The 15,444-nt window shown below is 39.6% G+C and overlaps 1 protein-coding gene across 2 annotated transcripts in view; it reads right to left on the bottom strand.

Annotated features, from left to right (window-relative positions):
* Positions 1-15,444, bottom strand: part of SHB (SH2 domain containing adaptor protein B) — a 58,399-nt gene that overhangs the window by 15,763 nt on the left and 27,192 nt on the right. For both annotated transcript variants that reach the window (XM_058823806.1, XM_058823807.1), the window contains exons 3-4: positions 7,094-7,309; positions 801-972 (exon numbers count right to left, since the gene is read on the bottom strand). In XM_058823806.1, coding sequence (XP_058679789.1) covers positions 801-972; positions 7,094-7,309 — 388 coding nt within the window. The remainder of the gene's footprint in view (positions 1-800; positions 973-7,093; positions 7,310-15,444) is intronic.

The following is a 15,444-nucleotide window of genomic DNA, read 5'->3' as shown; positions in this document are numbered from 1 at the left end:
CAGGGATTCAAGACACAGCTTCTTCACTTAATTGCATGAATCCACTGGCTTCTCAGTGACCAGGAATATCACTCTAATTTTTGTAAATTGCTCTACTTTTTCACTTTTCAGGATTTTTCTCTGTGTAGCAGGAATTCTGGGCCCCTTCTCTGAGGCTGCACCTTTGATATGATACAGGACAGTGGGTCATTTCACCACATAAGCCAATCTGTCCAAATTGTTCAAGGAAGGGCAACAATAAGGCAGGACAGAGGCCACTCTTGTGGATACCAGACAATTTACTACAGGGAATTCACCTAGAACCTGAATTAGATAGAAGTGCATCTAAATACCACTCTCAAGTTTGATAGCACAAGGGTAGAAATAACAATCTCTTATCTAAAAGCTGTTTAAGTGGTTTTATCATTCTCTCCTGGAGGAGAATCACTGCCAGATGGAAGATGTATTAGAAACATGCTCCTCTGCAGGCACAAATATATTTGTTTCATGTAGCTTTAAACAGAATTTGGTTACATGTGAGATACAACTTTTTTTTCCCCTAATGCAGTATAAACAACAAGGTTGAAAATGGAATAACTGAATACTTGACAGATAAAAGTCACTGTTTCTGAGATGAGTTTCCTGTTTAACACTATTTTGCTCCCCCACAAAAATTACTTACAATTTGCAGGACTAGTAAGAGTAAATCTTTGGAGCTTTGGGGATACTGAGGAGGGAAGCTGGACAGTAGGATTTGGGTACTTACTGCTCCTTTAAGTGGGGAGGCAAAGAGCTAGAGAGCAATTACTGTGCTTACTTACATCTGCTTTTCCAGTTGAATAGTTGGATCTATTCTCTCTCCCAGGATCCCACAAAATTCTGGACTGCCATGTTTGATAGGTTTAAAGCCTCCTCCAGGTGCTCTTAATTGCCTGTGCTGGTCATTTGAGGGAGAAGGAGATGCTTGCCGTTTCCCACTTCCATTAAACTGGGCTGCAAGATACACAATAATTACCTCTCCAGGCAAGGTTAGCAAGGACCAAAAGAGTTGTAGCACTTACAGAGGTTGTCACACCCCACAGAGAATAAACATATACCCATAGATGCTTTATCTACAAAGTTATAAGTATCAGGTAAAGTGTTTCTTACTATGCAGAGTACAGTCCTAAAATTCTCTTGTTTTCCCAGTAATAAAATTCACGCTCTTCTAAACCTTTTTATAATAACTACTGCTTATCTTGACATGTGATACTTTGATCCTCCAGAGCTGATGCTATTAAACAAGTAACAGTAATGAGCCTTAAGTCACCTGCCATAATTCCAAAGGAAATAAGTGAGAACATCAGTTTGCCTCAGGTTATGTGGTATCATCCAGACAGTGATCTGGGGGCAAATCAGGCAGCTAATATCCATATCAGAAATACTGTCAAGCAGCAAAGAATTAACAGTGCATCCACTCACATGCTGCTGGCACAAAGCTTTTGCTTTTAAAGTCTAGGAAACAGATGACAAAAGGAAGATATTCTTTCATCATTTCTCTCACTAGCTACATTATTCCAAGAAAAGAAATACAACTTATTTTGCAAAGCTGTAATTTATTACAGCAGTGCAACACCTGTAGCTAAGCACATACTAATGATGTCAGCATTCTCATTCTACACTTACAGATTCCACATAGCTACAATTTAAAAAAAAAATACTAAAGGACAGAATGTTGACAGAAACAGTGAAAGAATCTACCCACACCATATTCCTGACTCTTATTGCCTTCTACAATTTGCTGCTTCATCAAAAATTAACATTCCCAGCTGCAAATGATTGTGTATTAAGGCCATCTAGTGAGGACCAGGCAGAGAACCTTGACTGTGTCAGGAGGTAAAAAGCACAGTGCTCACAAGCACAAACAGCTCCATCAGCCCCTGTGTGAGTTTCAACTACAATACTGGAGAAAAATGTTACAAGGAAAACTGAAGGAACTCCCTCAACACTTATAGGCCTCATGCACTTAAAAGTGAACTTACTATAACAAACAGCCAAGTAGGCATGTGGCTGACAGTATTAGGTGTTTTAAAGCAGACACCTGCAATGTTCAAGTTCAAAATGATAATGCACAGAGACATGTTGGATGAGGAAAATGTTTTGGAGCTGATTTTTAAAAATTTGTTTATGCTTTTGTCATGAAGCTTAGGACACTTCCAAATCGCCCCTCTACTCAGAGAAAGTAGGCACAATTTTTTTATTGTAAAATTTAGGCAAACGTATTCGCTCACATTCCTAAGTATACATAGTGGAAATATGCTGATTCTTTCTTAACATAAACTCAGATTTAACCTCATTACTGGATAATGAAAGCTGATTAGCATAACAAGGAGAAACACTGCATGTGGATACCTGCCCGTGACATATACAAGCAGTATTATTACTTTAAGAAAAACACCCGGATGTAACTTGGGTACTCTCTGAAACACAGTGAGCTTATTGTCACCTTCCAAACAAGGAACACCTTTCAGATGCCAAAAAGCTCCGTTCACATAACAAACTCAGTTCTGACTGTTAACAACTTGTGATTTTAACACAGAATCACAGAATGGCTTGAGCTGAAAGTGATATTAATGATTATCTAGTCACAAAACCCTAAGAGCAAAGAGATGCCACCACAGGCAGTGATTTTGTCCACTAAACCACATTATTCAAAGCCCCATCCAACCTGGCTTTGAACAGTTCCAGGGAAGGACCATCCACAATTCACACACAGCAACCTGCTCCATTGCTTCATCATCTTTGACTAAACAGTTTCTTCCTAACATCTAATCTAAATGTCTCCTCTTTTAGTTTAAAAATGTTTCCACTTTTTTTATCTTTACATGCTTGTGTGGAAAGTCACTAACATGATGATAAGACATAGGAACTATTCTCCAAAACAGGACAAAGTCAAATTTCAGATGCTTTTGAATGTTGGGGCTTTTATCTCTGTTTGAAAAGTTTAGACATGTGTCTGGACTTCTGGCTTTTTTTTCCCACCCCCCCCAGGAAGAAGCAGTCTTGAAGGGCTATCCAAGCAGGTTAAAGTGACAAGTGTGATACTCAGTCAGGTATACCTCCCTACCCAATGCTGTAATCTGAGTTTTGGCTGCTATGAATCCTCTCTTAAACAGAGCTAAAGTGTATCCAGCCACTGCAGTTATGGAATAGACTGCAATACTTTACTTCCACACTCCTCATGTGGCCTCTCTTCCACTGCCCTGTAATTCCCGCCCTACCCCTGTGACAGTGGCATGCCAGAATTCCCTTGCTTTAGGTCACTCAGGGTCCGAGGCAGCATCTTCCATTCAACAGCAGAAGAAGCCAGAAAAAGTTTGGCATTTATAAGTCCTTCTTCCATAAGCCCATGATCAGTGCTGGAAACTGCTACCAAATGGCCCTCTTGACCATTGAGACCCTCTTTGTAAGTGAGGGTCACACATTTTGTAACGCAATACTAAGACTGGCTTTACAGACTTCACAAGCATTTCCTTTACCCAATGTTTTCTGTGCCCACACGACAGTTTGAAGAGCACAGATTTCTCACAAACTCAGTGGAAGCCAGTCTCAGTGTGACATTCTTCAATAGGTGCTCTGGTACCCATGCTATCTTCTGTCTATCCAGTGGGCTCTCCCTGGTGTTATCTCTTTTTCTAGCCAGACTTGTGTACCTGGAAGCTACTTTGTTCCTGTTGCTTTGCCAGCCTCAACTCTTCTGGGCAAACCAGTCTGCCCAGCTCAGCGGGAGTTCTAACAAGACCTGCTCGCTTCCCATAAAAGCCATCAAAAACACATTTTAGCTTCAGCTGAACAGCCTCCAATAAAACAACCCCAAAATTGTTCGTAAAAGAACTCCAGCTGCAGACAGTCAAAATGCAGCATTCCAGCTCTGCTACACAGAGCCGTATCTTTTAACACAGCAAAATCCATAGGCTATGTACATCTTGCTCCATCCACAATGCCAGCATGACACCAGCCTCAGCCTCATCCTTAGGAGTCAGAGCACAGACACACTGCCCTCAGCCTCAGCACACTTCATAGCTTGTGCACCCTTTCATTCTGACAAATCCCAAAGTCCAGGCTGGAAACAAAAAGGTTTTAGCTATGCTTCAGCAACAAATCTTGAAATCATGGCAGAAGAACAATTTTTTTTTCCTTCAAAGACCTGCATGAGTAATTAGGTTCATGGTAATTCTAGTGTTGCTGGTGATTTTGTTTTGTTTCTACAGTCTATCACCTGACAAATCAAAAACATTTGCTTCATAAGACTCTGTGTCTGCAACTCTCATCACAAATGTATGTTGTTTCCTCCAGATGAATTTCACAAAATAGGAAAGTTTCAGCAGAGGATCCCTCCAGGATCTCCACAGTTCCACAGAATTGGAAGATGGTAATTGTGGGCCTGTAAATGGGACTTACCCATTGCTAGAATTTTTAATAGTTAGACCAACACTGCACTTTTCAGAAAAATCCACCTCAGCTAAGAATTGAAAAACCCCTTTCCAGATCTATACTATGGAACCACCAACTAAGTCAGAAGAGCACTTCATACATCTCAGCAGGGGATCAACACTTCTCCATTGCAAACTTTCCACCATTTCAAACCTCAGAGCTGGACCTCTTAATTCCTTATTTTAAACATTTACTACTCCTAGGACAAAGATGATTTCTAGAGACACTAGATGAAACAGCAACTTGCAATCAGGCTTGTGGCCAATCCTTAGACATTTCTTTGTGACAAAAGAAATTCTTGTACCTAAAATAACCTTGTACCTAAAACAAATTAATCTATAATGAATGGCAGCCGTAATGAGAGAAATCTAATTAATCTCAAAAAGCGTTTACTCTTCTTATTTTAAATAACAATTCTCTATGCTGAGCCTGTAAGTAAACCAATCATATCATAATACCATTTAATTAAACCTGTCTTTAGTCTATTAATTCAGTAAAGCAATATTTTGCTCCATGTGCTTTCGTAACTGCATAGTACTTGAAAGAATATTTACACATAAGCCAATCATAAAATCTTGTATTGGACTGACCTTGTTAATTTACAGTTACATATAAAAACTGAAAAGTAGATATAAAGAAAAAAAACCCACTAAGATTCTTTATTTTAAAACAACTCAGAAAAACCCTATTTCAGATTTACCTCATAAAGACCAAAAAAGTGGACACAAAGATGAATACAGAGGTTAAGACAAGATCCAAATTAATTAAAACTCGTAGATTTCATATAATATGACCAATGCATGAAGGACAATAATTTACATATGCCCTTATATGACTCTTTAGACTTAACTTTTAAAATCCAGTCTCTGTAGTTGCTCTATTACAATTTGAAAAATTTGGGAAATGTGATCTCACTGGAGACAGATGCATACTGGTCCACAACTTGCATCTCATCATCATTAAGCAGTGAAGTTGCTGGTTTTTGAAAGAAAAATTACTTCTGGTTAGCACACAATCACTGACCTTGTGTGGGAAGTTATGTGATCAGATCAGGTTGTTTATCCAGTCATTTCTTCCCACAGGATGAAAAAAAAACTGAATATGGAGACTGCAAGAGCTCCTTGAATAATTGTTTCCAATACTTGACTGTTCTTGCAGAGAAAAAACCAACTTGAGTCAGAACCTCTACTGATTCATCTTACATCTCATCTTCCCATCACACACCTGCTCATTTGTAAAGAAAATGGCTCCATCTTATAGAGGATCTCCTCACAGGCATTAGAAAGTTCCCACTATGTCCCACCCAAAGTTTTCTCTTCTCCAGGCTAAGCAAGCCCAGGTCTCTCAGCATCTCTTCACATGTGCTGTCATGTGCTCAGTTTCTTGTCATTTTGTTGGCTCTATGCTAACAAAAACGTTTATCAACATCCCTCTTATATCAGAATTCTACCACTGCATTATGAATAGCTCAAGAAATATGAAGTGAAGAGGAACAGTCACTTTGCTTCATCCACTAGCTTGCTCCTATTCGCACAGGCTAGCATGCTACTAGCCTTCATCATGGTGAGGAGTATTGCTAGCCACATTTAGTCCACTTCCCCTAAGACTGTTTAAGCCCCTTCTAGCAAAGTTGTAGCCCAGCAAGTCAACCACATCTAGGTCCATATCATTGCAGGGGCTTAGTTTGCTCCAGATGCAAGTCTTTAGGTCTGTTCTCATTAGGTTTTGTAAGCTTGTTGTCAGTTCATTTCTCCAGCCTGTTCAAGTCCCTCAGAATGGCAGCTTTGTACGTACCCTCCCCTCCCTTGGCTTTTATTCCAAGCTTGATAAGGGGCATTTCCTCTCCTTCTGCTCTTGGTTACTAATAACTGTGCTAAACAGGAAGGGTTTCAGAACATATCCTTGGAGGAATCACACTTGTAACCAGATTCCAGGAAGAGTATGAATCACTAACACTACCCTTTGAGGTCAATGACTCTGAAAGGGTTTTGCAGATCTACTAGTCCATCCATCTGGGCTACAACATTCCAAACACAGCTGATGCCACAGCACAACATCCTAAAAGCTACACAGATGAGACATACTTCTCTCTTTCCATTAAGAGATCTAGTAGTTTTAACACAGAAAGCAAACAGGTTTGTCAAGCAGGATTTACCTAGGATAAATGCACACTGACTACCCAGTAATCATTGCTCTCAGGCTTCTTCCATGTTCAGTCCTGGAGTCACTCCTCTTTTCTTCCTGCCTCACCCCCAACACTTCATCACACTGTCCCTTTGAGAAGAGCTCCACAGTTTCAGGACCCTGCAAAGCAACTTCCTCACCACAGAGATACTCAACAATTAACTCTATCTACATCCCATCCATTAAAATGAAAGAAGGGAGAAGGAGCAGGGGAATCAGAACTTTTACAAAATAAGTTGCTAAGATGATTGACAACAGGTTGGCTGAAATACCAAACAAAAAGTGCAGTTTCGTATTTCTGCAGTAGGTAAAGATTTAGATGACCCACATTCACTTTACAGACATTTCTTCACGCACACATACACAAAAGAGCATAACTATTTGATTTACCCCAAAGGCAAGTGTATATAGTACAATTGTGAGAGGGAATTTTGAGGCTGGGATCTAGGAATCCTACCTGCCAAAGCTGGGATGCTGACTTTGTTCCACTCCCACGGCTGATCATACTCATCTGCAGGCCTGTCATCATCCTGTGGCAATTTGCTTTCTCGTAAACGGCGACTCACCACACTTTCAGAATCAGATTCCACACCACTGCCTTCTGGTTCATAGGGTGTGTCATAGAGCTGCATGTTTTTCTGATGGGACTTCATGCCTTCCTGCTGTTGAAACTCTGTTGGCAAGGAGGAAAATTGCATCAGAATCACTACTAACCGTGTCTTATCATTACAGTCTATAATTTTAGAGCATTCAACTTCCACCCATTTCTTAATAGCCACGTAATTATAGAGATGACAAGCTTGTACAAGACTTCTAAATTCTACCTCTACACTGGTAACTGGCTGGAAGCAAAAGTTTGCTCCAGTTAACCACCACAGCTTCAAGCCTCCACCAACATTTCCCAGCTTGTGCAGAGCCAGATTGCAGGAAGCACACAACCCCTGTCAGCTGCTAAAAAGCACACTCACAAGCAACTGTACATAGATTCCCAAGAACACTGAAATTTGTGTATAGTTAGCTCTTCAGGAAGAGATGGTTCCGAAGTGAAATTTGAAGACACAAAGAACAGAAAAAAAATAAATTCCACAGTACTACTGTATATGCTGATAAAAAACAAGTTGTCTGCCTTTACACCTACAGAATATCAGCAAAAAATGAACTAGAACTAGAGTAAGAACTAAAAGAACTAAAAGAAAACTAGAACTAGAGTAAGAACTAAAAAATTAACTAGAACTAGAGTAAGAACTAAAAGAAAAGCATTAGTGCTTATCTCACATCAAAGCAGTCGTAACAGCAGCTCTCGGCTGCCTGAACAGCCGTCAGAACCAAACCGTTTTGGGCAAAATCAGAAGAAGCAGTAAGGAGGAACAGGCACAAGAGGTAGCTCAGGAGATCCAAGTGATACACTGTGGGTACCTTCTTCCCCTCATGCGAGGTGCAGCCCCAGGACAGATTACCAGGTAGGTCATGGGAAGTGTCTTCATTCTTTTGAGTTTACAGAGCCTTGGTTAGGCAAAGCCACAGTCCCCGCATCTACTCATACAAAACTGGGTGAGTGAATGATAGACCAGGTGCCTGTGCTACCATTCAAACAGACCTAGGAAGGCTGGAAAATGGCACACTAACAGGCTAGAAAGCTGCTCACCAGAGAAGGACTTTGGGGTCCTGAAAGGCAGTAAGTTAACACAAGCCAGCAATCCACCCTTACAGGAATGAGGGACAAGCCAACTTGAGGTGCATCAGGAGTGCTGAATGCAGATCAAGAGATGGGATTTTTCCCTTCTACTCAGCACTGAAGAGGCCACATCTGGACTGCTGGGTCCAGTTCTCATTTGCCCAGCACAAAAAAACCACAGAATACTGCAGGAAGTTTCAGCAAAGGCCATGAAGCTCAGTAATGGGACTGAACCACTTTTCATATGAGGAGAGACTGAAAGAGTTGAGACAGGCTAGCTGGGAGAAAGCAAGTTTTAGTGGGGACATTATCAATGCATATAAACACCTGATGGAAGACAGAGAAGATGGAGAAAGACTTTTATTGACAGTGCCCAGTGACAGGCCAAGATATAACAGGCACAAGTCAAAAAATATGCAATTCCATCTGAACACAAGAAAACACATTTTGACTGTGATAATGGTCAAACAAAGAAATAGGTTGCCTGGAGAGCCTGTGAAGTATCCATCTGTGGAGATATTCAAGATCTGACTGGTCATAGTTATGGGCAATCTATTCTAGCTGAATCTGCTTGAAGAGGATTTTTTTTTATTATGTAATATCAAGAGGTCCCTTCCAACTTCAGATGTTGTGTGATTATACTGATCACTGCAACAACAAAATAAGAACACCAATAATATAGCAAATTGCAAAGTTATGAAAAGACTCAGAGAACTTTTAAAGCTACAAATGAAGGAAAGATCCAGAGCAGTTCTCTGTTAAAACAACAAAAGTCATAAATCAAGTAATATATCAACAAGAATATTATAATCAAGTAACTTCTCCAAACCCCTTCAAAGCACAGTGAAAAGTCTGCAAAATGACAGTGCCCTTATTCCTTGAAAAAAATTTATTTCATTTATGCATTAAAAATACAGTAATTTTGAAGAAATATACACCAAAATTGATGCTACAAGCAAGACACATCCTCTTCACTTCTATTTATGAACAACCACATCAAGAAAAAATGCTGCATTGAGAAAAAAAAAACTGTAATAGAAAGAATACACTGCTCTCTTCAATACTTTGGTTCAGAAAGTGAAACATTTTGGTTTTTTCAGAAGTCAGAAAACTGGTATGTATCTTTTTGTCTTTCGCACTGTGGACCCAGTCAATGCTGCACCAAGAAATGTGCATTTCTGAGGAACAGAAGCTGAATCAGTTGAAAGTGCCAAACACAAATTTGTGTGCCAAATACAGCTATGCAATTGGCTCTTTGTGTGTGAGCATATTTCAATACAAGAACTCTTGCCTGACATTTTTCTTTTATCCAGAAAACCAAAGCATCAGGCGATACACAAAAGTTTACCAGTAAATAGAAGGTGGTTCATGTTCAGGAAGCATAATTAGAAAAATTATGAATATTTGATTCTAAAACAGAAGTCTTTCTAGGAAAAGCTACAACCTAGATGGAGGAAAGTGCAGGGCCAGGAACTGGACTTAATAATGATCCTTGTGGATCCCTTCCAGCTCACCATAGTCTGCGATTCTGTGATATATAAAAACATATGCATGCATGCACACACACTTCTACACACATCTCCAATCTCTTTTGTAAAGCTTTGTATAAATATGCTTGAAAATTCACCTTTGAGAGTATTTGTAAATAAAAGCAATTTTACTGAAAGCTAAATCAGAAAAAGTTCCTTTCAATAAACGACAGAACAGCTGAATCTGTACCATAAGCAGTGTTAGCAAAATACAGACAGATAGCTCAATGCAAACTTGATATTCAAGAATCAAATAATAGAAGACAACAGCACATTTGTGATGAAGCCTTTCTCGTGGTAATTTTACAGCCTCTACCAGTGACAGCTCTAAGGGCTAAAGTCTTTGGAAAGATTAGGAAATAAAAAACTTTGTTAATTTAACTTTTTGTTTAGAAATTTACTTTTATGAACTATATAATTAGAATTCTTATTGCTGATTAAAAGTACATTTGTATACAATTCAGCATTAAGTTACTAGCCATCAGAAGAAGTAACAATTTAAGTTTTGAAAGCAGTAATTTTGCTAGCAGTCTGGAAGACTCCCACAGACAATTCTTGTTCTCACAGATCAGCAGTTATTACAGAATCAGGCTCCAGAAGTTTGGGCTCCTGCGTAAAACCAAGAACTTGACTAGGAGAGGTACCAAAACAGAAACAACACTATGAGATACAAGACTCAACTTGACATTGTTCTTCCCACTTGGTGAACAATTCTGAATACTCACATACAGAACAGAGCTCCACAAGACATGAAGCCACATCAGCCACACCAAACACTTTAATAGCCCTAAAAAACTGAACAGGATTACACATAGATGCACTATATTTCTGAAAATAGTTTGAAGAGAATTAGGGGATATATCATTAAGGGCAGAGAACAGCTATGAAGCCAATGAAGTAGTGTTTTCAACATTTCTTTACTTCTTTACCAAACCAAACAGGTGAACTTCTACAGCTTGCCTTCCAAAAGGTTGCAACAGACTAAAAAACATATAATGGCCAGATGCCAATGCCTATTTCCTTCATCTCAAACTCAAGCATGCAGTAACAAGAGGTCAAACAATGTAGTTGCACTGTTAAAAAAAGTTCTGATAATATAAAAGCCCATTTTCCCAAGTAAAGCACATCTGTAAATGTCACCAGGCAGTAATAAACTCAATGCCATTTACAGCCCATTTTTAACATATCTTTTGATGAAACACTAGACAAGCAAAATGCAGGAGTCTTACTGCCACAATCATGTAAGGAATGTTAGTTACAGAGATGTTCCCTGAAGTTAAAGGCTTGCAAGAGTTTTTGTTCTCCTGTGTGGTGAAAGACAATGACTCTGTGCAGGTTGGGGTTCCTGCATCACAGTAACAGCACATCTTGCTTGTCTACATCTAATATGCAGGAAGAGTCTAAACCTGCAGGAGACAAAATCCCTGCCTTATATCAATTGCCTGATTTTTTTCAACTCCTGCTATTCTATTGGGAAAACTTTTAAACAAATTGCATGGAACCAATCACAGCATCAGTGGTAAGACAGACATAGGTGGTTCTTTATCAGTCTGACAGCCACCTGTAATTTACTGAAAACCGGGGAAAACTAGAGTGGAATTGGATATAGTTACATTAACTTACAGATTGATCAACAGAAGCACAATAAAGCTGTTTTTACTTGCCAGTATGTCAGATTTCAAAGTGCATGGGCTCACACATATCAGGCGCAAAAGTGATAAACCAGACCCATGTCCATCTCAGCTACTGCTTTCAAGACTAATGCCAAATTCAAATGACAGTCCTTCCAGTTCCTTAGCTGCTTTCTCTAGCCAAAAGCCCTGTCCTAGTGAGGCAAATCCGACTATGAAGTTCTCATGCTGGAAACAGTACAAAGATGCAAGCTCAACTTTTGAAAAGGTACCACTGAAATTGACTTTCAAGAAAAGTACAAGGGTTATCAAAGCCCTTTGTATCTGACAAGCCTAAGAGCAATACTCAGGACAGAGAACAGAATTCTATTGAAGGGATTTTATAGAGGACATTTAGCTGCACTCAACTCCATTCAGCAGTACAGAACTCACAGAGTTTATCTGGCCAAATTGTTGAATAAATCTTCATCCTACTTCAGAAAGCATGAAACAAAATACTTGGAAATACTCCTAACTCCAACAGGCAGCTGTTGCTAGAAGCCCTTTAATGTAAGTATGATTTTCAAGGTCATTTTGGCATGCAGTCCTGCAAATACATAGTTATTTTCAGGAAGCCCAGTAGATTCATCTATTTAATCTATTCATCTATTTAATGCACATTAACATGTAAACACTATGCTAGAATAAGGTTGTACAGAGGACAGCTGTCAAGCTGTCAGCTTGAAGAATTTCTATCCTTCTACCTTTGGATTCAGATTACAGATGGTTGCTTTTTTTCTGCTCTCTTTCCAGAAGTCAGCATTTAAACAACTTCAATCCCACTGACCTAGATTTAGTTTCCCACTAACCAAATAAAAACACAACCTGCTATTAACTACGAGCAAAACTGTAACCAGCCTGCAGTGAACACCATATACTGTGCTGCTATTCACCATATACTGTGCTGCTATTCAAGGCACACAGACAGACCAAAGATTTATCAGAAAGATACAGGTATGTAATTAAAGCAAGCGAGCAACTATAGCCTTAACAGAGTCAACTTCTTGCATCTTTTCCTCCTAGGTATACAAAATTCCCTATAGGGAGAGGGAGTGTTTCTGCAATGGCAGAACAGGCTAACCTGTCTTTAACTAGGATAGTCAAAGCAGAATTATGAACAGCAGAACTTGTGGAATGTGGATTCAAATACTTTACATTCAAAAGCCGTAAAAGGGCAGTCCATAAAGTGTTTGGAGAACTTGCTATAAGCATACTGGCTTTTTGCGGATAAGTCTGGGGAAAAAAAAAAAAACAAAGTATGTGAGAACATAACTCAGGAACAAGACCTGTTTGAGGACAACAGCCAATTGCATTTCTTGTATTTTCACCTACCACTGAAAACCAGAAATTATCAGTGGAAGCAGAAAGAAACTTGAAAATGCTCAGGTTCACATTGAGAGGCATTGCTGAGCATCTGATGCATTTCCCCCCCGACATTATCCTGACAGCCTGGCAATCTCTAGCAGGTAAAGGTCACATCAGGGCCAGATCTGATCACAGACAACAAAGACCCATCTGCAGGAGTGCTTGCTATCAAGGCATAAGTTTTTCTGAAATGCTCAAACCTCTGCTTTACACATGTTCTGCTCTAATGGAAAATCACTGAACTGGCAAGTAATCACATTGAAGGGCAGTGAGCTGTTTGCTCCAGGTGTATGGGCAGGCAACAATCAACCACTAACTTGCCAGTTTGCCGCAGGCATAAGACAGATTAATGCAAAGATCACCCTGATATGAACATTTGCTTCCATTGAATTAATTCCCAGATAAACAGGTCAAAATACTCAGCCAATTGCTTACTTATCCAAGCCTCGCCATTACTGCTTCTTTTCAAATCTATTTTGGAAAGACAGTATGAAAATATTTTAGGACTTGTGATGCAGAATTCTCATTTTATTACTACAAAGCCTATTCATTAGAAAAGCTAAGTTTTACCTCTGTTCAAATTTTACCCTCAGGTCACCAGAAATCAAACTGCTTTTCCCTCTGCTTCCAGATCCAGCTGGACGCCTCCAACTGCTGCGATACAAGGGAGCACCAATTATATTCCAGTGGCAGGGAGAGCTGTTTTGCTTTGAGACTGCAGCAACTACCATCCAATGGTAATTATTCCAGATTTTGCTACAGGAAAAGCTGGATATGAGAAGATCTTCCTTCCCTCATCTTTTCTTCCAAAGAGAAGCCAAATGACTCAGAAGTGAGCCACTTTCCAGGAATGAACAGATATTTGTTCCCCTGTTCCTTGTGAGGGCTTGGCATAACCACATGATGTGAAAACCAACATCTTCACAATGCCTGCATCACGCCGGAAATACTACTAAAGTCCAAGAATGACTCATTACTCCAGGAAAAAGCATTCAAAGCAACATGACATTCCAGCAATCCTGATAAAGAAAAGTTGTTAGGCTAGTCAGAGCAGGGGTAGGCAGGGAGAAGACCGTTTATGATAAGTATCAATAAAACAGCAAAAAACCCCCATTAAAATTTTCCACAGAAGGTATGTACTGAATTAAAACAAGCAACCACTACCCTGCCCAAGAGGACAGGAAGTACACATTTGTCTTTGTGTGTGGGAAGGGTGAGGAAGAGGAGGGGTGGGTGTTGGTGGAGTCAAAGGATGCTGATTAAAAAAACAAAACACATGGCAAGAACACCTAAATCCTGGTGGCCTGGAAGGACAGCCATACTGTTTCTAAAGGACATGAAAATTATCTTTGGAGATGTATTTCTCTTTTGGCAGAGGCAAAGAAATAAAAAGATTAACTTTCTCCAGTTCCCTGAAGGCAGAAATTTATTCTATAAAGCCTTCCACCTCAACACCATATTTTCTGATAAATAAGCAGTGTTTAACTGTCAGTTTTAAATTCTTGATTTCTGCAGACTTTGACTCTTTGGAGGTGCTTTGATGCTGCTGACCTACTTACTCCTTGCACATTTTTCAGTAAGACAGAAGAGGAGTAGGGATGCCCTTTTTATTTAGATAAGGGAACAAAGAATCCAAAAAACTCTGCAACTCTGTACATTTAGTGCTGCTTGACCAAGAGCCAACTACAGATGCTGCTACAGACAGTTACATCACAGCGCGATGTTCCTGGTTCGTTTGTAGTTTTTCTTGACCTCCCTGGAGTACTGATCTTTGGGATTCAAGAATCATTGTTTCACGGTCTAAATAGAGCAATCCAAGTGGCAACAGTGCAAACCAAAAAATTCAAGATCCCCATTCCATACTCTAAAACTTCTAAGCTGCGTAAAAGATGATTCATTTCTTGAGGTAAGAGAGAACAGAAGCCCTCTGGGAAACAGAACGCTGTGCTGGAATTTCCATGTACGCCAGTTAGTACAAGAGTTCTCATCGGCCCAGGACACAAACTACAGTGTCCCAAAATATTTGTTTTAAGATTAGCACAAACAGAATAAATTCTCCTTGAAAGCCGTCCTAACACCAACATCTAAATGAGTATTTTAAACAAGCTAAAGCTGTCCCATGTCAGGACAGAGAAGTTTATAGTGACAATGACTGTTTCCTGCAGTTAGATCAGTCCTGCTGCTCATGACTGCTACCGATGCCCCCCTATGCCCTTGCCAGTGCTCTTCAGAAAGAAAAAAATCTCACCTTCACAGGAATTACCTCGAGAGAGGGCGGGAGTGGAAGAAGAAACCATTCATAATTTAAATGCTCTTCAAGACTGACACAGAAGGAAGATATTTTCTTCCATCATGTCTACTGTCTGTGAGAGTATCTGTTTGCTGAAAGCTTAGTCAAAAGAATCAAATTATCAAATGAGATCAAAATTATTTTTAATGAGTATAAATATATATATTTATATATTCAGGATGATATTGCAAGGAGTGACCAGATGGGAGCAAAAGGGATCAAGACAATATAGAGAACTGTTTCCTGAGAGCTGGAGGTTTAATTCTATGAGAATTATAC

Source organism: Ammospiza caudacuta, chromosome Z (genome assembly GCF_027887145.1).
Source record: "Ammospiza caudacuta isolate bAmmCau1 chromosome Z, bAmmCau1.pri, whole genome shotgun sequence".
NCBI classification, from domain to species: domain Eukaryota; kingdom Metazoa; phylum Chordata; class Aves; order Passeriformes; family Passerellidae; genus Ammospiza; species Ammospiza caudacuta.
This window is presented reverse-complemented; position numbering and strand designations above follow the sequence as displayed.